At 40.8% G+C, this 19,968-nt stretch overlaps 2 protein-coding genes across 2 annotated transcripts in view; one reads left to right on the forward strand and one right to left on the reverse strand.

Moving 5' to 3' along the window:
- Window positions 1–6,601, reverse strand: part of SUGCT (succinyl-CoA:glutarate-CoA transferase) — a 311,211-nt gene extending 304,610 nt beyond the window's left edge. The window contains exons 1-4 of the mRNA XM_058812181.1: window positions 6,436–6,601; window positions 2,819–2,870; window positions 2,651–2,724; window positions 426–511 (exon numbers count right to left, since the gene is read on the reverse strand). Of these exons, the coding sequence (XP_058668164.1) occupies window positions 426–511; window positions 2,651–2,724; window positions 2,819–2,870; window positions 6,436–6,601 (378 nt within the window). The remainder of the gene's footprint in view (window positions 1–425; window positions 512–2,650; window positions 2,725–2,818; window positions 2,871–6,435) is intronic.
- Window positions 6,602–8,797: 2,196 nt separating this feature from the next.
- Window positions 8,798–18,767, forward strand: MPLKIP (M-phase specific PLK1 interacting protein). The gene is made up of 3 exons (XM_058812649.1): window positions 8,798–9,151; window positions 15,058–18,095; window positions 18,705–18,767. Exons 1-2 carry the CDS (start codon window positions 8,798–8,800, stop codon window positions 15,259–15,261), a joined length of 558 nt encoding a protein of 185 aa, XP_058668632.1. The 3' UTR covers window positions 15,262–18,095; window positions 18,705–18,767.
- The last annotated feature ends 1,201 nt before the right edge of the window (window positions 18,768–19,968 follow it).

A 19,968-nucleotide genomic window follows, 5' to 3' on the forward strand; every position in this document is an offset into this window, starting at 1 on the left:
AACTTCATGTTAAGTTTCAAAGCTAGATTTAGCCACCCTCCCCATGGTATAATGGCAGCACTCTACCTGCCAGCTGACACAGGGCAACTGAGCTGATGCACCTGGAAAAAATGATCACTCAAATAAAATATCCCTTCCTCTCAGCAGGCCTCATTTTCAGTTAATCAGCACCAGCAACTGAAGACCATCAGGAGCACTCTTGCTTTTCTATTTTGCCTCAGCTGCCCACAGCACAGTACCAGAGATCTGCAAACTTTGCTGTTCTAAAAACTTAGGGATTTTCTCCTCAAATTTATTCATCATAATGTTAGGTTAATGTAAGTATTGCTCCACTATATATGCTAAGAATCAAACTAAAAAGTGTTTTATATTCAGTTATAATTACAGTAAGCATACGCTCATGTCCCATTCCACACCCCATTTACCTTTTTATTTCTATTGACACTGAGAAAATAAATACTTTCTCTCCCAGCAAAAGGTGGGCCCCAGGCTCTTGTGTCATCACCAGCTCCTGAAAGAAATGCCATCACATATTCATAGTTGCCAAATACCACACACCCAACAAATAAGAATAAAAAGCTTTTCTCCAATATTACATTAAAGTCATCTAAGCTTCATCTAGCAGGCAGGACAAATATTAGTTTAAAATATTTATTTTAGGATATTTATATCAAAAAAGAACACCTAAAAAAGAATGCAATTAAGCAAAGTGAACAAAGTTTTTGCTAGTGTTGGGATTCCATTTAGTCTTGAAAATACTAATACAGCCACAGACCACTAGTGTATTTGCAGGTTTTTTGGTTGTTTTTCACTTGTGGGTTGGTATTTTGGTTGTTTTCTTGGGGAACCTGGGGAAAGGGGAATTGGAGTTCTTTTGGTAGTTTGTTTGTTTTAACTTAATACAGGCCTACAACACAATTCTTTTTAGTCAATCCTGAAGAATTTAGTAGAGTCTCTTGCCTGCACCAAGTCACGCAGTTCATCTGGTCAGTAAGGTATTCCTGAAATACTCCAGACATAACATCAAGATACTACTGACAGACAGCAACTGATTAAGTCACATGCTGCATAATGCCAACTAAAAGAAGTGCTCCCGATGGCTGGTGCAGGGCCCCACCTCCAGCCCTTCCAAAAATCCTGCCTTAAATATGCTGCAGACACTGATATTAATATATCATTTATGCTTAATTTCCAATTTTTAACCTTTCTTAAACATCATGAAGACTAGAAATCTATTTTAAATAGAATTAAAGCTAAATTCAACTTCAGCTAGAATCACTGTCCTGAGTGTTAGCAAGCACGTGCATTCCTGTATCTATTTCAATATCTAGCCTTCATCTACTTGTTAACTTCACATAACTGAAAACTTTCCTTAGTGAGGCAGCAGGAAGCCTGATACAGAAACCCAGGTACAGAAACAAGCTGAAGAACCTTAGGTGGCATGTTACATAGCCACTGTCACAATTATGCTATGCACTATAGTAACACAAAAGTCTACAGCCATTTAAGATCTACAGCGGCAGAAGTTATGCAAACATATAATTTGCTTATCAACATTTCTACTGTTTATTATCTCAAAAGACTACTTTAGTTCAAGCAGGATGCTTAGGAGGGCAGGGGCAATCTCTTCTCAGTGTACTTTAAGTGGTTCAAAGGAAAACATTTCAGTAATACTTTCCCTGTAGAACACTAGTGAAGCTACTGTTCTTTTGGATTAATACTCCTGTGAAAGTGGACATCCTCTCACAGAAAGAGAGGATTACTCACCTTCTAAAATGTTTGACATTTAGAATTCTGAAGCTGGCCTTCTTCTTCAATCACAAAAAAATGCAGAGCTCCAAAATCATTACTTCATACTTAATTGCTGACATTGCTCTGTTCCTACTACCTAGATATTTGGAATACCACCATTGTTGGACTAATCTGATACTACAACATTGATGTACCTTTGTCTGGTCACAAAAGTGAAAACCTTTATAACACTGGTCAGTAAATAAGGATGACCTATAGACCGAGGTGGCAAAACCTCTGTCAAAACTTCATTGTTTCCTTAAATGTCCAAACATTCAATATTTTCTACTACAAATAAAATATAGAGAATGTACTATGTTTAGTATCTCATTTTATGTTATAAATTACTATAAACTGTTATAAAATATAGGGAGTGTAATATTGTTTAGTATCTCAACTATTTTCACCAACTAGTTTCAAGACCAGTAATACCAAAAAGAGAGAAAATTAAAGAATGGAAATTTAAAGGAAAAAACCACATTACACAATGTGCAGCTGTTATGGCATAATCACACACCTCAAATGCATAATGATGCATAAATCTTAGAGACAAGTGAGGGGACTATTTCTAAAAAAGAACCAAATGCCATGCAATTTATTATTCTTCTTATATGGTCTTCCAAACTACAAAGTGTAGCTATACCATAAGAATGAAGCATTTTTTTACCAGTACCCAATCCTCAGAAACTGTTTGGATAAGCGCATATGCTGCATGGAAGAAGAAAACCATTGTGTTAAGCTAAAAAATATAAAAAAATGAATTATAAGTCAATTATCCAATGTCCTTACATTATCTATATATACATATGCTTAATATCCAGTTCTTACTATATCTAAAATAAACAAATAAAAATCTTACCTGGTCTTTCCACTTTGATAACTTCAGCCCCTAGATCTCCCAAATTCATTGTGGCAAATGGTCCTGCAAGAACCCTTCAATATGAAAAAAAAAATTGTTTTCTTAGTTTTTCCAATCAGAATATTTGCAGTTAGACACACTATTACCAACCATAGACAAAACACAAACCTTGTTAAATCAAGAATTTTCACACCATCCAATGGCTTTACATTACTAGCACCTGACAAGAAACAAAAAACAGTGACTTCAATCTCAAAAAAACCACATTGTTTTTAGAACACTCATCATTCTCGCTCAACTCTCTTCCCTAATAAATGATAATAAAGCTTTCTGAACAAGGTGGTTATTAGGGGCATACTACATTAGTAAAGCCTTTCAAAGTTGCAAAACTTTATGTATGACATTTCAGAACCTATTCTAACTCCCTAGCATCCCTAGCATAAAGTATCCCTACTTTATAGCAATACTTTATACGTGCCTTCCACAAACACTCAAACAGTTTTTAAAGGCTAATCTGAAGAAATATTCAAAAAAAGCATTTTAGCAAGGATGACATAAGCTAAAAGTAAGAGTACCAGACCAATAGGAAGCACAGTAGATAGAATTCACAAAGTGTGAATTCTCACCTCTGTAGACCTAGCCACTTGCATCACACACACACAAAGAATATCCCCTTTACAAAACTTAAGGCAGAATACAAGAGCCAAGGAAACACTTTCAATGGCAGCTGCACATGCAGGATAATTACTAAGAAATCACAATGCTTTCTTCCTTTCCCTCACCCTTTCCAACCTGACCAGGTCTAAGAAACAACAGTAATGGCAATAAACATCACAGACAGAGCAAATAATCTCATAGTCTAGACTAGGTTGGCCAACTATTTCTTTGGTGGCATTAGGTTATCTTCTTCTCCCTCAATCTTTTATTGAAGGCAAGGGACACAAACACTTCATCACCCTGTGAGGACGGTCATTCAGCTACTGGTCTCACACACAAAACAAAAGCACCTGGCCAGTTAACACCACCAAAGTGACACATACCAGCTTGCAGCAAGCCTCTCTTTTTGGAGCTTGTCCTGGTAAGACAAGGATGTAAAACATATTGTGGGTGAGGGGGTGAGAATCAAACAAACCACGTTCATTCAAAGCCTGCAGGGCACTGTGGTGCATCTCCCATATCATGCAGCAGTGCATGCCTGTATCACCTGCTCCACATTCCCTCCATTAGACCTGAACCACCATTCAGTCACCCTCATAACCCTCCTTCCTACATATGGGAAGAAGATTTATATCAAGAGAGAGATAAACGAAGCTACAGAGAAGCAGCAGTAGAAATTCAAGGTTTCTGCTAAAATATTTTCATTAACTGCACTGCCCTAAACGAGGACACTTGCATCCCATTGTTCATCTTGAAGTAATTTTCCTCCATTATTACCACTTACTCCAGGGAGATTTCCATTTAACGGGTTTTGTGCTTTAATATAACATGCAGACTAAGCAGCATGTTTAAAACATATACATCTAGGAATGGCCATGTGTTTTGCACTTTCAAAGCCTTTAGGAAAACCTAAAGGCTACTACTCTTCAGTGGTTGCAACTCCTCTTCATTGCTCCACACTTCCATGGGTTCCAGACATTGGAAAACAGTTCAGTCAGGAAAACACCACGGACCCTCCTGTATAACGGCAGTTTTATCAAGCTGGATGCAAAATTTTCTCCGCAAAAACCCTACTCTTTTTTCCAAAAATATGTAAAAAGCTTTACTGAAGCTCCCCAAAAATTAAAAATATGTAATTTCAGTTTTAAAAGGTCCATCTTCCTCTATTATTTCCACACCTTTTAGAGCTGCACTTTGATAGCTCACCTATTCTCATCCTGAACCAATACTTAGGGCTACTCACAGATACACCACCAGAACAACAGCAACTATTCCTACAACTTGACTGCAGGCAGAGAACTTGACTTTATAGATTCCTACTACTTGACTGCAGGCAGAGAACCTGTTTGCTCTGAAAAGAAAACAGGTTCTCTGCCTGCAGTCAAGTTGTAGGAATCTATAAAGATATTTCTCCAAAAAAAGCCAGTAAAATGTTAAGATTAGTCTGTAAATATGTATTTATGCATAATTAAAACTGATGAACCCTTACTAACTATCACATCACTCACATTATGGCATCATCTAACACTCCATTCAGGGGTTAGGACTCTTCCACAGCTGGAACAGAATAGGAGAGCACAACTCTTGCTCTGAAGACAGATCATTGTGATTTATTTTTTTTTAATGACAGCAAATAACAAATATCCATGCTGATGAAGAAATACAAGAAAGATCAAAAGTTTTCTTTTGAAAATTGAGGTGCAGACCTGTTAGTCTCTTCAGAATAGAAGAACACAGATGTTCACCAAAAAAATATATATGAGCTAGATTATATATGCAGTGTGACAATAATTTGCTGAAATAACTGCAGTAGAAAGCCTTTTGACATCAGCAGTTCTGATACATGAATCCTGAATAAGAGAGTATTATCTATTGTAGGAACAAAAAGAAACAAAACCACATAATAAACAAACACAAGAGATCAGAATTCATCAGCATTAATTAGAATTATCTCCTGAATTTTTACTTTCATCACTACTTTCCTAAGGAGGGACATACCCAAAGTTAGACTTTGTTAGTATTCTGACTCAACAGTCTTAATTTTTAAAATGCAAACTCACATTTTCTCTTGTATTTTTGCTTTTATTTATACCAGTAACTTGATGACTGAATGAAAAATCACTCTCCCAGTTCTAACTATATCCTCTATGTAAGCTCTTGATTCCTATGATGCTTGAATTTATTGTGAATTAGAGTTTCATATGTATCTTTCATAAATAACTTCGATTAAGAATAAACACACCCTCTCGCTCTCAATATGATTTACACTCTCTAGCTAAGCTCAATAGTTTGTTCCAAGGTTGGCCGAGTCAAACAATACAAATAAGCAACCAACAGAGAGACCACTCCATAGAACAGAAATCAATTCTTGTGTCACATTCCAAAAATATTTTCTTTACACTTGGGACAGAACAGGGCAGCTAGAAGAGACAATTAATATTTGCAACAATGCAAATTCAGAGATTCCATTCCAATTACTTTCAATTCCAGAGGACATGACTGCTGCACAATCAGCACTTTTTCACTTTTTCCATGCAGTAAGTTATAATCAAGTCCATCACTACCGTGAACTAACTCACAATCAGTGGGTACACTCCAGCCTGGAACACACTTGGTACGTTCATAGTAGGAGGCAGAACTGCAAACTTCTACCGATTCTAGTGCCAGCAAAGCTACTGTTCCTATTTTTCTGTTATTTAATAACAGAGAAACTTGAAGCCAGAGAACAATGAATTTGTTGCACCTTTGATTTATTTCATTTTCCAAAAAAATTTAAAAGCAGAAAATTAGACTTTGGTAACCTTACAAGAAGACGGGGCCCGGAACACGGCGTGCCATTAGCCGGGCAGCCAGGAGAGCCGACACGCTCCGTGTCCCCAGCGGCGCGTCCTGCGGCCGAAGTCCGAGCGCCGAGGCCGCCGCGGGGCCGCGCTCAGAGCCCTCGGCCCGGCCCTCACAGGAGCCTCCCGCAGGTGCTTGGCGCCCGCCTCCGAGAAGCGGCACCGACCCCCGCCCCAGCGGCACCGACGGGGGCACAGGGACAGAGGGGCCCGACGCGGCGGGAGAGGGGAGGCAGAGGAGGAGGAGGAGGAGGAGGAGGAGGAGGAGGGTGCGGCACGGCTTGGTACCTGCCGGGGGAGCGCCTCCGCTCCGCGCCCCGCCGCCGCTGCCCGGGGAAGGGGAGGCAGAGGCAGCGCTCAGGGCTCTGGCGCAGCCGCCGGCAGCTCCGGGGCAGGGGCTCCTCCAGAGACCCCCGCAACACCGGCTCCTTCTCCCCAGCCCGGCGCGCAGCATCCCCGCCACTCGAGACAGCTCCGAGCGCTCGGCGCAGGCGCCGCCGCCCCCTTCCCGTCCCGCTCCCGGGACAGGCTCGGAGCTCCCGGGACGGGGGGCGCGCAGGCGCGGGCGGGAGGGCGGCCCCGGGCCCAGCGGCGCTGCCGGCCCGCTGCCCGCTCCGCGGCACGGCGGGACGGGGCGCCGCTCCTGTGCCCTGAAGCGCTCCCGCTTCCGAAAGCAGGGAGGCGTCCTGGAGATGTTCGCGGCGGGAATTCCGCTCTTTGACGGCTGGAAATTTGTACTTCCAGCTCGGCGCACATACAACATTGCCAAGGTAGAATAAAAGTAGAAACCCTTCCACCACCAGCAGCACCACGAAGGGTTTTCCGCACTTACCGAGGCAGGCAGCCGCACTGGATGCGCCCAGCGGCACGAGGGAGATCCTTCCCCTCATTTCGCCGTCACTGAAGGTGCAATATCCTCACACTGTAAGCTGTATCTCCAGCTGGGTGTAGCTATGGAAGGGTTAGCTTGAACTGACCTTTGAGCAACGCTTCCCTGAACGAAGTACCCTCAGACTACTTGTAGTCTGTGTTAGGAGAGAGGAGAAGACTTGTTACAGGAACACCATGGTGTCTTCTTGCCTCTCTAACAGGATAAAAAAGACTGCACAGAGGTTTGGCATTTGTTTGTCTGAAATAGGTGAGGATAAGACAACTCCTGTATCTCAAAAGCAACCGAAAGTTCTGACTGCTTGAAAATGAGCACGATGAGCAGCACAGGCTTAAGACATGTCACATGTCAGTCTGCCTAAATGCTGAGGAAGAACATAGAGAAAATCTACATGACAGGTTTGTTGATTGGACGTGCTGTGTGTAAAAAAAAGTGCTACATGAATGCTTTAAGATTTGTCAACAAGAAATTAATCAGCACAATTACCCCAGCATAACTCAACATGTGCACAATGGTATGTATGTCTAATTCATATGTTACGAAAAGGGTTTAAATTAAACTCTGCTTTTTTGGAATGAGACAGCAAATTTGGTAAGTTACATTGATAACTTGTAGACATGGCATTCCTTGTGTGCACAATAAAAACAGATAGTCTTCCAGACTAAAGGATTATCAAAAAATATAAATGAGCAGGTTTAGTCTCTTTCCATTTTAGAATTTAACAGATATTGACTCATTTTTCACAGAGAGATTGTATAACATAGTGGGGAGGTGAGTTCCCTGTGAATATAAACTTAGTGTTTGCTGTAACAAACAAACACTTTAACACATTGTAAAAAAACAAACCAAAACCTGTTTAAAGCTAAAGAAAAGCAAGACTGGTATATAAAGCACAGAAACTTTCTGCTTATTTTAATAATTAACTTTTGTTAACTGCTGTTCTGAAAGCCCTTCTTAATTTTCCTATGTTGCAATGTCCTAAAACCGAGTAGTGCTTTGTTGTATGGACAGAAATAAATAACAATAAAAAAATCTTTACCATTTTTTTCAGAGCTGTTGAGGATTTGCATTCATATGTGCGTGAGAACAGAGCAGGAATGGGGAATAAATAACATCGTTAAATTGACTTTGTGCTAAATGTGAAGTTCTCCTACGAAGTAGCATTTTGCCACGAGTTTGTATGAGTAAGTTTTGCCTGAGCTACCACTCAATTGCTGACAGTTCAAATTGATTTTGAGGAAAATTAAAGTGCTTTTTAAATGTCACTCTGTTTTTTCAATCGGGACTGCTGCAACACGTAGCATTCGCAGGCTCAGACTCCAGAACAAAGGCGCACAACGAGCATATCTGTAGTGACAAGAACTCTGAGGCAAACACTCGCTTTGCTTTACAGGAGTTCATTTCGTTGTTTTTAGCAGCTGTAGAGCCGCGGGCATTCGCTGACAGCCACGCTGAGCCCAGGGAAGCCGTGAGCTCCATCCTCTGAGTTACCAGGCATCTTCTGAGACTCCTACTCCAGATTACTCCTCTTCAGCTGAAGGGCTCGGCGTGCCGGGTCGCCGTGTGAGGCTGCCGGGGCCTCTCTCCCGCCTCGGGATGGGACGGACGGCGCCTCGCCCTCCCGCCGCGGAACGTTTGGAGGCCGGAACCTGACGCCCGCCCGGCGGGGAAGAGGCGGGGAAAGAGAAACGAGCGGACGCGCCGCCGCCGCCATTGCACAGGTTCCGCTCCCGCCGCCGCCATTCCCGGCCCGCCCCGGCCATGTACCGGCCGGGATTCCGCGCACCGACACCTCCCTACGCGGGCGGCGGCTTCCGGAGCCCTCCCTCCGGCGGAGGACCCCTGCCGCCCTCTCCGCGGGGCTACGGGAGCCCCCACCACACGCCGCCCTACGGCCACCGGCCCGGGCCCTACGGCAGCGGCCTCTCGCCCCGCGGCGCCGGGTTCCACGGGCGCTTCGGGAGCCCCTCGCCGGGGGCGCAGAGCCCGCGCAGGCCGCAGAGCGTCAGCCCCCGGTACCCGGCTCCGTACGGCGGCACGTCCCCGGCCGGGGCGCCTCTGCACCCGCCGCCGCAGCACAAGCGCTCGCCCGGCGGCTTCCAGAGGCACTTCCAGGTATGGGGCAAGGCCAAGAGGGACACGGGGAGCAAGGAAAGAGGGAAGGGGAGAGAGAGGGAGGGAGCTGCTGCTGCTGCTTGGAAGCGAGGCCCGTAGCCCGCTGCGGGAAGGCACACCGGGGCCTTGTGTCAGCGCTGCACCCACCCGCCAGCTGGATTTTCAGGGAAGAGCGAGGCTTGAACTTCACTGGGCAACACCAGCTTTTCCCCCGCCCGTTCCCCCGCGGTAGAGAGGACGGACAGAGCACCGGCAGCTGTGAGATGAGGAAAGGGAAGAGGGTCCTAGGCTGGCGCAGCTTGCTTTTTCATACTCTGGCATATGAAGGTAGAGAATTAAACACCGGCCAAAACGACAGCAGTCACCTTCCTGCCTCCCTCTGATCGGTTTTCTTTAATGCACGGGTGAAGGGCGGTGTGCGTTTGCTTTGCCCGGGTTGTCCATTCTGGGAGCTGCCCTATCCACACGGAGTTTCCAGGGACACGGACAGAGAAAAGGAGTGCTTCATTAACGAGAATTAAGCTGAGGCTCCTTTAAGCAGAAGTAATAGCATCTGTTGTGGTAGTAGACTCTCATTTTAAAGTCTTTGCTTTGCACCGAAAGCTTCCTGAAAGCCAGCAACAGCAGGATCTATGAGCTAAGCTTCTTTCTAGCTGTGTTAGTTGTGCCATGTGACTGGCAATGCACACAGGGATGGCAGTTCTCAGGAGAACATCTTTATGTATATAACTGGCTTTATGCAATATTAGAGAAGCCTTAAAAGTGTAACAAATGACACGAGCAGTACAATGATAATTTTTGTTGTGCTCTTATTGATACTTGGAGGATTAAATATGATAATGAAGTCACATCACACTTAATAGAGATTAGTAAAATCTTAATGTGCCTGTACTGCATTGTCACGTGTCCACTGAAGATTAGTATTTTGTTATTTTCTTATGATTCAATTAACTCAGAAATCTCATGGCTGGTGGAAGGGGATCATTACAAAATTTATACTGCCTTCAGGTGCTGACTGTCTGTACAAAATTTATATTGTCTTCAGCACAACAACAGAGACTTTCCTGGTGTGGAAGCCAACAGATTGCATAACCTCAGTGCCTTTTGAAAAAGCCAAGTGCTGCAGATTATGGAGGGACAGTTTATGTCATTGATGTCTAATTTTCCTTTAAAAGATCATTCTTTGGCTGTTCAATTAAGTGGTTTTTTCAAAGCCTGCCGGTCATGGGTTGGTGCTGGTGCAGTGCCTGTGCATCCATGAAAATGTATTTTCTCAAATGGTTACTGTGAGATGTGACCAGAAACCAAGCAGAGTAGGCTCAAGCTTAGAAATAAAAAAAAAAAAAAAACTTTAACCTATACTGTAATAAAAGGAACGCACAAAATTCAGAATGAAAACCTTCCAAAATATTCCTCCTCCCCCCACTGAATTTCCAGCAAAGCACAATGAGACAAAACCTTGGATTCTCAGTCAAGTTACCCCCTCTCAGATAATCAATTCTCAGTTCATCAAGGGAGAGAGGAGTCTCTCTTGTACCATAGTCTACCACAGGAAACACAATTGAAACCTTTTGTGTTTCCATGTCACACATGGCACCACCTGAAGAAGATCTGCCATCGTCTCATCCTCCTTCCATGCCCAGTGCTCTCACCACTGCACATGGACCAGAGCTACTTCTAGGGTTCCTTTTAAGGATGCTTTGCCAAGTACCAAAAAACAACAGCTTCTCATTTTGGGACAACAGTCCCCCCCCATTTTCACCTCCCCTGGTTCCAAGAGTCTTCAGAACAGAGATCTTCCCTGAAGATGGAAGGCACCACCACACCCTCCTCATCTTTGTTCACTCTACTCCTGCACATGGTGTCACTGCAGCAGGTCACTCTCTTGGCTCAAGCCATTGCTTCCCCCTAAATGCAGTCTCTGTGTCACAGGAAAAATGGTTCTGTCCATGGCTATACAAGAAAAGTCCAGCCAAAGGTCACTCCATCATCTCCTCCCACCTAGGATCTTTCCCATTTTCTTCTGACATCTCAGGTCCCAGGCTGTCTCTCTTCTCTTTGAGATCAAGGAGAATTAGTGTTTCACAAGGTTTTCTTTGTCTAAGAAAGGGTTAGCTGCACTGACCAGAAGGAAAGAGAAAGTCCTCTGGGAGTTCTCTGCTTTTAACTCCCTGTCTTCTCAGAGTGTATCAGTGTCTTCAGAGGTTACACCAGGTGTCAGTAATTAAACCTGACCACTGATTGGCTTGGCTGTAACTTCCTGAAAAACTCACTTCCCTGTCAACCGACTCTGCCTTAGAATTAATTGAGCAGAAGAATATGCAGGAATCCTTTTTGTCTTTAGTTTTAGTTAGTTTCGTGTCAGCACGTGAGGATGGGAACTTTCCCATAGGCTCCATTCTTGATGTAAGAAGCCTGATATAAAGTCTGGTTACATTCTGAGGTAAGAAGCATGAGATAAAGAAGGTACAAGTTTGAATCCAGTCTCAGACTGTCACAACATCTTCCCTTCTCGGCTTTCCTTCTTTAGACCTTGTGTGTAGTTTGGGAGCACTGGCAGCTCCTTCAGAGACTCAGAGGATGGTGAATGTCTGTAGCTCTGCCCAGGGCTGAAGAAATGCATGAGTCTGCACTTTGCATGTACATGAGCTGTTCTGCCTGGGAGGGCAGTAGAGGCAATCGCAGAGGGAGTTAGTCTCATAAACCATGAGTCCCCATCTGCTTAGGTGTGGACAAGGATCTCTGCCCATGAGGCCATAAACAGATTCAGATGGAAAGCCCTTTTGCGTTTTCTGAGCATCAGGTTTCTTCTGAGGCATGTGCATTGTCCCCTCTCCTCTGTAGATCCTGCTAAGTGAACTCCAGTGCCTTTGACATTTATGATGTACAGTCACTTTTGAGATTAAAGTCTTAAGTGGCCCTTTAAAATTGCATTGGAAAATCTAAAAGAGAGTTTATGTTTACCTTAGTGTTCTATTAATGTCATGCCATTAGCATTCTGTACTCATTTTGTGCTCAAAGGCTTTCATTCTTTGAAACAAACAGAAACTGGAAGGAAAACATACTGAGCTTGTTTTTTCTGAAATGGCTTACTCAACCTTTATGTGGCCAGTACTTTACAGCGCTTTCTGGTTTTTCCACAGAGGTGCTTCTGCTTTATATTTTATGAAAACATGTTTCTGGAAACAAGGGCCTGTAGTGACAGGACAAGGGAGAATGCCTTTAATCTGTAAGAGAGTAAATTTGCATTGGAGATTAGGGAGAAGCTCTTTACTGTAAGGGTGGTGAGGCAGAGGTTGCCCATAGGTTGCCCAGAGAAGTTGTGGATGCCCCATCCCAGGCATTGTTCAAGGCCAGGCTGGATGGGGTTTTCAGCAGCCCAGACTAGTGGGGGGTGTCTGTGCCCTCGGGAGGAAAGTTGGGACTAGATGATCTTTAAGGTCCCTTCCAATCCAAACCATTCTGTGATTTCTCATCTCCACTTAGAATTCACTTAGAGGTAACGTTTTATTCCCTACACTCAGCAGGAACTAGCATTGAACTAGCTGCTAGCAGCTGCTTTGGAATGCTATGGATCAAAAATTGTTACAGAGAGTAAAAGAAACGCCACCCTTTTGAAATGGTGCAGTTGTGGGTTTTGTGGTCTGTGCATATGCCAGTGGCTGTAATTACATCAGGTGAAGCAAGCTGATAAAGGGAGAGACTGTCCCCAATTTCAAGGCAATATTACTCCACTCAGTAATTTTTTAATGAATAGCACTAAAAGCTGTTGTTTTCTACTCCAAAGAGAGATTTGTTATCTAGAGAAAAAGTACTGAGAATAGATTGACTTTTTTTAAGCAAAGTTCATTGAGAAAATGCTGTTGGCATAAGTGACAACTAATAGAAAGTTTCTTTAAGCTATCTTTGGTACCAGGTAGTGCCTCTTGCACTGAATGGTTTCACTTGTACAGGGAGAGCTGATTTCCTTTTCCACAGGTCTGTAACGTAAATAATCATATTTTGGTTTTCTTCCCTAAAAATAATTCAGAGGGGAAAAAGCATGTGATGACTAGTGTTCTAAACTTAAATAATCTACATGCTTACATGTACTGAAGGCTGTCAATCTTGTATTACAGAATAATAAATTTCCTATATTTCAAAAATGCTAAAATATTAGTGTAATGTCAGTGTTACAGATGGCCTGCATCACACTGTAGTGAAATTAAAGATTATTAAATAAATCCATATGAATGAGCCTTACCATTGAATTATTTTGCTCCTTACCTGAATACTGCAGATCATTTTATCAGCTCATGTTTCTTTTGCCTTCTGCAGATTAAACATGGCAATAAATGAGCCCCACATTCAGTCTGTTTTACAATGTCAAAAGGTCTTCATTAAATGTGGTAATTTAGGGATGGTGGGGGTTTGTGTTTGTTTAGTTTCACTACTAAATGTGAATACTTAACATAAATGTCACTGTTGCTAGAGCATGTCAGCTTATTCTAGGAAACTCCATGCCCCTTAAAGAGTTTTTAGGTGTATTCTGAGGTGATTCTCTGACCCTCATGGGGTTTGATACAGTACTGTAATTCACCACCTTTTAGAAATTCTTGTGTGTTGAGATCATCCTCTTAGCTACATAACCTGTCTGCAAGGAATCATCAGAAACAAGTATTCTGTAAATAAGACACAGATTTGTGTCTAATGTTCCTACATTTGATCCTGTATCCATTATCATCAGACTTCAGGAGCTCCTGAAAAGTTCTTGCTGGAAACACATCAACACGTTCCTGCCACAGCACATTAGCAGAAGTCGATTCAAGCTGTTTGAGTGAAATCTGTTATTCAGGCTAAACACTGGGTCTTCATGGCACCATATCTCAGTTGTGCTCAGAAATTGTTTTACGTGATCTATTTACATAGATGTTAGGGCTTATAAGTCAAATTCAAATACCATCACTGCTGATCCAAAAATTCAGGGGTGGCTGGGTTGTGGGGGAAAGCAGCCATTAATCAAGTGCTTTAATCCTGTTTTCAAAATCTGATAACCAGACTCAAGGCATCCTGTTGCTCTGACCATACAGAATGCAATGGGCATGCCTGGAGATTACTATGTATCTGTATATGGGTTGCTTAACTTTGGTTAAAACAATTTAAATAAATACAGATTTAGATAGAACTTCACCTTTTAGAGGAATGAATCTGAGGAGAACAATGGATGATGCTAACAGGTGAAGAAGATTATAGGAGCTGCTTTATGTGAGCACTCTTTAAGCTGCAGACTTGTAGCAGCTTTACAGAAGCAATTGTTGTGATCCTTGATCTTAAAAAAAAATCAAATATGAATAGCTCCCTGCAGAAGCCAATACCCACTAAATCACTGATTACCACTGAGATTGTATATAAAATAAAGTCATGGGTTTTCAAATTTCACAGAACACTGGTTTGGTTAAAAGAAGATGAATTCCCCAATGAATTCTTTGTAGCTATTTGCATTATAGAATGCTGTGTTCAATCTGTAAGTACTTAATATTTGACTTCTGCTCTTTTTAATATTGTCAGCTCTTCCTCAGCCTCTAATTCCCTGTTTTGTTGTTCAGTTTTTTTTAGACATGTTGACAGATAATGAAAAATAGCATGAGCTGCTTTTCTGCAGCTATATGCCAGAGTGATGTAAACAAGTATTTGGAAGAAGATTGTGGGTAGTGCTTTTTTCTTATCCTGGTAAATCATCACTTAAAAGTAAAATACATTAAAGTTAATATTTCCTGAGGAGGATGCAAGATGTAGTAATTAAAATTAATAATCATCTTCAGAGTTCTACTGCAGTAGAAGGAAACATTTTAAATTTTTTTTACATTCTTTTCTTAGTTTAAATTAGACTATTAAATGTTTCTTTACCTGATGATTTTCTTCCAAAGGGATCACCCAGGACATCTACTCCATTTGGTACAGCGCATGGCAGAGAGAAAAGAGTCTCTAATGATGTGGAAAACTATTACAGACCTTCAATGCTTGAGGACCCATGGGCTGGCCTAGAGCCAGTGTCTGTTACAGACATAAACCAGCAATACAGCAGTGAGCAGACAACATGTACTGGCAAAAAAGGGAGGTATTTCAGCTAACACTTTTAAAGGCCAAACAATTCCATCTTGTCAGGAAAACTTTGGGACAGAATCTTTATACTTACACAAGATGAACAATAATCAAGACCTTAGATAATACTTTTATTTCATCACATGTCCACCCTTTTATCCTACCTTTTTTTATTGCATTGGATATTTTTATGTATAGGAGGCAAAAGGAGTGGTAGGAAAACTTACATTTCTGGCTATGTGGAAGTACCTACCAGCTCTGAAGAACAGTGTTCTTTAATCACCAGCGACTGATTTGTGACTGTAAAAGCAAGTTTCCATATACTTACCTCTCCCATGCCAGACTGTTAGCCTTCTATTGTAAAGTCTTTTAGGAAGTGGTATTTTTTGTTTCAACATTTTTAGATTGAAATAACTTGGAAATAAAATAAAGTTTTGTAAACCCTTGTTTTGTAATGTATAAAGAATATTTTAGGAGCTTTGTTAAGGTGAACACATTAACACAGTAATTCACAACACTGAAATTAGGTGACTTCTGTGTGTTTGTATGCTGTAGTTAACATCTGGTTTTGTGCATAATAATTTTTGTTAATTGCAGTGTAATGTGAAATTGAAACATGACTTATAGCCATCTCAGGAAACAAATGTATTGGTTTTGGAAAGTTTAATTTGTTGAACAAACTCAAGTCACAAACTTAATTCTGGAATTACTTGCTTTGTGTTTAAAAATATATATATTTGGATCAATATTAGAAATTTCTGGATTATAGTAACAAGTCTGCTCATTGACAATTTAAGTCTAAAGAACACATAAAACATCAAGCTTAATTAAATGCAAATTTTCTTTCTGGATCCACCTGCTAGTGTAGTACAGAATGAGTGACAGTTTTTGTTACACAGTTGACATTAGTACATGCATAGCATCTTTTTAAAATCCATTTTATATTTTTCAATTATTTTTTATTTTTACTTAGAGCAGGCATCATTGCCAAGAGAATTGTGTGTGTACATGCTATATTTTTATACTGAAGAGGAAAGCAATGCTTTGGGTTTTTTAGAGCTTGTCTTTACATGGAAGATCCATGCTTAAATTCAGGAGTGAATATCATAATGTAGAATAAAAAAAACATAGTTCCAGCTGCAGGCATGTTCTTAACTTGCCATGTTACAGCTGCAGTAGTTAGATAAATTTGTTGTTGAACTTAACACTATTTGTTTGTTGATCTTGGCTTTTAAACCAAGGTAGAGTGTAAAATCTTTGTTAGATAAAACCATTAGTTTAGTTTTCAAAATGCATGTGTTCTTTTAAGCTTCTTATGTACTCAAAACTTATTTTTGTAGTCCTGAGGCAGGATTAGGTAGAGAAGCACAGGAAATCCCATTAAACTGTTCTTAGTAGCTTGCCTATGGCTGAGGTAGAATAGTCCTCTGTACTCTTTATCTTTTCAGCATAGGATGTGTTAGGTTAATACTGCCTTCAGGAACAACTTCAGACTGTGAGGGGAGCTTACTATGTTCAAATGTTCTGAGTCTCTTGCACTCTTAGGACCACAGTCTAAAGTATGTCACTTGTGTGTCTATTATTTTAGTATTATATCCAAAAAGGCTGCCTCAAGAACTGAGAACATAAAGCCTGCTGGATATCAAGAATGGTTAAATCTTCATCCCAGAATCAAAAACTGGTGCCTTAAATGGCAGCTATCAGTATTGTTTTCTTTAATAGGTACCAGCTAAACTGAGACGACTTGACAATTTGTAGAATTTATACATACGTTAATCAACATCATTGTGAAAACTGAAGTGTAAATTTTTCTTTCCTTTTTTGTTTTTTCAACCTTGTCAGGTGCTGTTAAGCTTACAGAAAAAAAAAATTGCAGTGTGCTTAATCAAGTGCCCTGTTTCTTTGCCGTTTCCCATGTAATTGAAATGCAATTTATTTTTTGCAATATTTGGTGATCTTGGAGAACAAATATGATTTTATTTAAGAGAGTAAATCCATGATGTGTTCTCAGTTAGATGTGATGAGAGTCTGGGTTTGGAAGGGAGAAAGGAAAGGTAAAGGATTCCTGAGAGAAAAGAGACTGTTAGAGGTGGGACTTCTTACAGAGTAGCCAGTATGAGCTGCCCTTGCACATTGCAAGGATGGATTTTTCCACTTTGGCATTGCAGTTGACCCAGGCATCAACTGGAACCAGGTGTCAGACATCAGTGAAGGTAAATCTTCCAGAAAGAGAACTGAGAAAATAATAATGAAACACTGTTTAATCCATGCAGACCTTCCACTATGTTGTCTGTTAAATTGCTGCTTCAGTGCACTTCAGGATATGACTCAACAATTTTAAGTACATCATACTGCTAAAGGCTACAGTCATTTGGTCAAGAATCAGCACCAAAAACTTTAAAATTATTCACCTTTCTGGCTTCTGGGAGAAATTCTGTAATTACAGTAAAATTTAAATATGTCATTGTTGAAGAGCTGTAAAATGCATGAACACGTGTTCAGAACTATAAATATAATGTTCTTAAAGTCAATTTAAGCTTTGCCTTTTTTGCCATGATATCTGTTAAGCTTAAAAACATACCTCCTCATCAGTTTTTTTTTTTTTTTTTCTTTTTACCATTTGACAAACATCTGATGGAGAGAGGATATATCACTTCCTCATTTGATAATGAAGCCACTTCATGCTACCACTGTGACTCTTAAAATAGCATGTGATGATAAAATGTAAAGTACAAAATACATCATTTTTTCATGAGCCCGTGAAACAAAATAGTGCTTAGGTTTTTTTAATGAAGGGATTCCTCTGTACTGAACACAATATATGGGCATTGCTCTTTCTTCAACAGACTTCATAGATTTGAAGGTAAGTTAGCTTCTTTTTCAGAAGTTTGGGTTTATACACCATACCATTCTGTTTTGTTTGCCTTGTGTTTGTCAAGTCCATTTGACTTTCTCTTCAGTTGTTTTAAATTGTAACTCATGAGTAACTCTTCCAGCAAAAGTTTAATTTACTCGTTGCTGTTTTTGCTCCTGTATTTAAAATTGAACTGCATCACTACTACATTAACAGTAACAAGAACTTAAATCAGCCGAGGACATGTGTAATGCAGCAATACCCTGGGTGGGTAGTAACCTCAGGATGTGCAAATAATAGTTCAAACTTCGGCTTTGGGTTTTCATTCCAGCTTTATCATATGGAGTATTCATTCTTCTGTGGCACTCAGCACACGCATTGAAATTGTTAAATAATTTAGCATATTAAAATATAAATTAAAATGAGGTTTTAAAAGTTCATGTTAAACTTCTCCTCTTTAGAATTAGAAGTAATGCCTTGAGATGTAGCATTTTCCTAACGTCAAACCTGCGAACATTTAGCAGGTAAAATGTGTCTGATCAGCAGAATGGATGACTACTTTTGCAGTCAGGTTGCTTGTGTTGTTAAGGACATCTTTGTGTGCTCTTAACTTTATAGAAATTATTTCAGTAGAAATCGGAGGGGGAAGCATTTGAAAAATGCATTATATGGAAATTCTACAAGTAGCTGTTCACCTTCACTCTAAAGAAAAGATTTTTTATAGCATGTTTGGTTTTCAAGCTGTGCTTCTGAGTAATCTCACTGAAGTCAGAAGATTTGCTCATGCAGCTGGGATATGTAAGTATCTGATGTCACAGTTTGAAAATTCTGTCATCCATTTATCCATCAGTGCTTTTTACCAGCACTGCAGTTTATTCCTCTGCCTAGCAATTGCTCTGAATTCAAATTCATACATGGCTTTTATACATGACTGTCTTGCAATGAATTAAACTCATTTGTAGAATATTTTCCAAAATTCTCAAGAGTAAAGACTGTTCTCTTTTCCCCAAATCTTGGTGCTTGCCTTCCTTCTGTCTTCTTGGAACTGGCAGAGGAGAGGGAGGATTGCCCACACTGATGGGTGAAGAATTGTGTAATGATTTTCATATCTCAGGCTTTCAGAAACTTGCATACCAATTGACATAGGGAACTAGATAAACTTTATAATTTGAGATAGTTCAAACAACTTTTTACAGCACAAGAAATGAAAGAAATCAAGTTGTGTTTACACTCAACAGTAATGCAGTTTCAGCCTTCAGTCATTAATTCCCAACCAAAATTTTTTTTTGCCTAGAGTAAATTCTTGTATGTATGTCTCAAAAGGCACAAACTGATTGTTTCATTCTCTGCCATTTTCACTTTGTGTGTTTTGCTGACTTAGAAGCTGACAATAATTTCTCAATCTGAACTTCTGAATTTTATTTTACAAAGTAAATAACTTTGAATGTTCGACCTCAAATCTAGTCCTTCCCTTTAAACTGATGCTGACTCATCCGTTTTAGATCTGGCAAAAAAGGCTTTATCTTAGTCCCATTGCTTCCTTGATGACACTAAGTAACTTTTGCCTCCTGGGCTGGAGACAGCTGGGCAGATGTTTGGTGTGTGGCCACCCTTCCTGTCCTAGAGGTTACCCCTACACTTTGGCCATTCCAGGAGCTGTTTTGAGACAAATAGTAATCCCTTTTGCTTCACCAGCTCTGTGTGGGGTCCAAACCCAATCAGGGATTGGTTAGTGCACATCCTGGATTTTAAGTTTCAGCAACATCTTCTGCAGTAAAATCACAGGTGAATTCCGCTGCCCTTTTTTCACTCATCTGTGGCTGTTGCACACTGTTGTTCTGAACTAGTTGTGTAAACATTTGTGTTCAAGAATGTAACTCCT

This window comes from Ammospiza caudacuta, chromosome 1 (genome assembly GCF_027887145.1).
Source record: "Ammospiza caudacuta isolate bAmmCau1 chromosome 1, bAmmCau1.pri, whole genome shotgun sequence".
Classification (NCBI taxonomy): domain Eukaryota; kingdom Metazoa; phylum Chordata; class Aves; order Passeriformes; family Passerellidae; genus Ammospiza; species Ammospiza caudacuta.

What these genes read in the sequence shown, in the direction of transcription:
- MPLKIP (XM_058812649.1), top strand. Translation starts at nt 8,798, where the DNA reads ATGTACCGGCCGGGATTCCGCGCACCGACACCTCCCTACGCGGGCGGC. An exon ending in GCTTCCAGAGGCACTTCCAG is followed by an intron (nt 9,152 to 15,057) that starts GTATGGGGCAAG and finishes TTTCTTCCAAAG; the next exon opens with GGATCACCCAGGACATCTAC.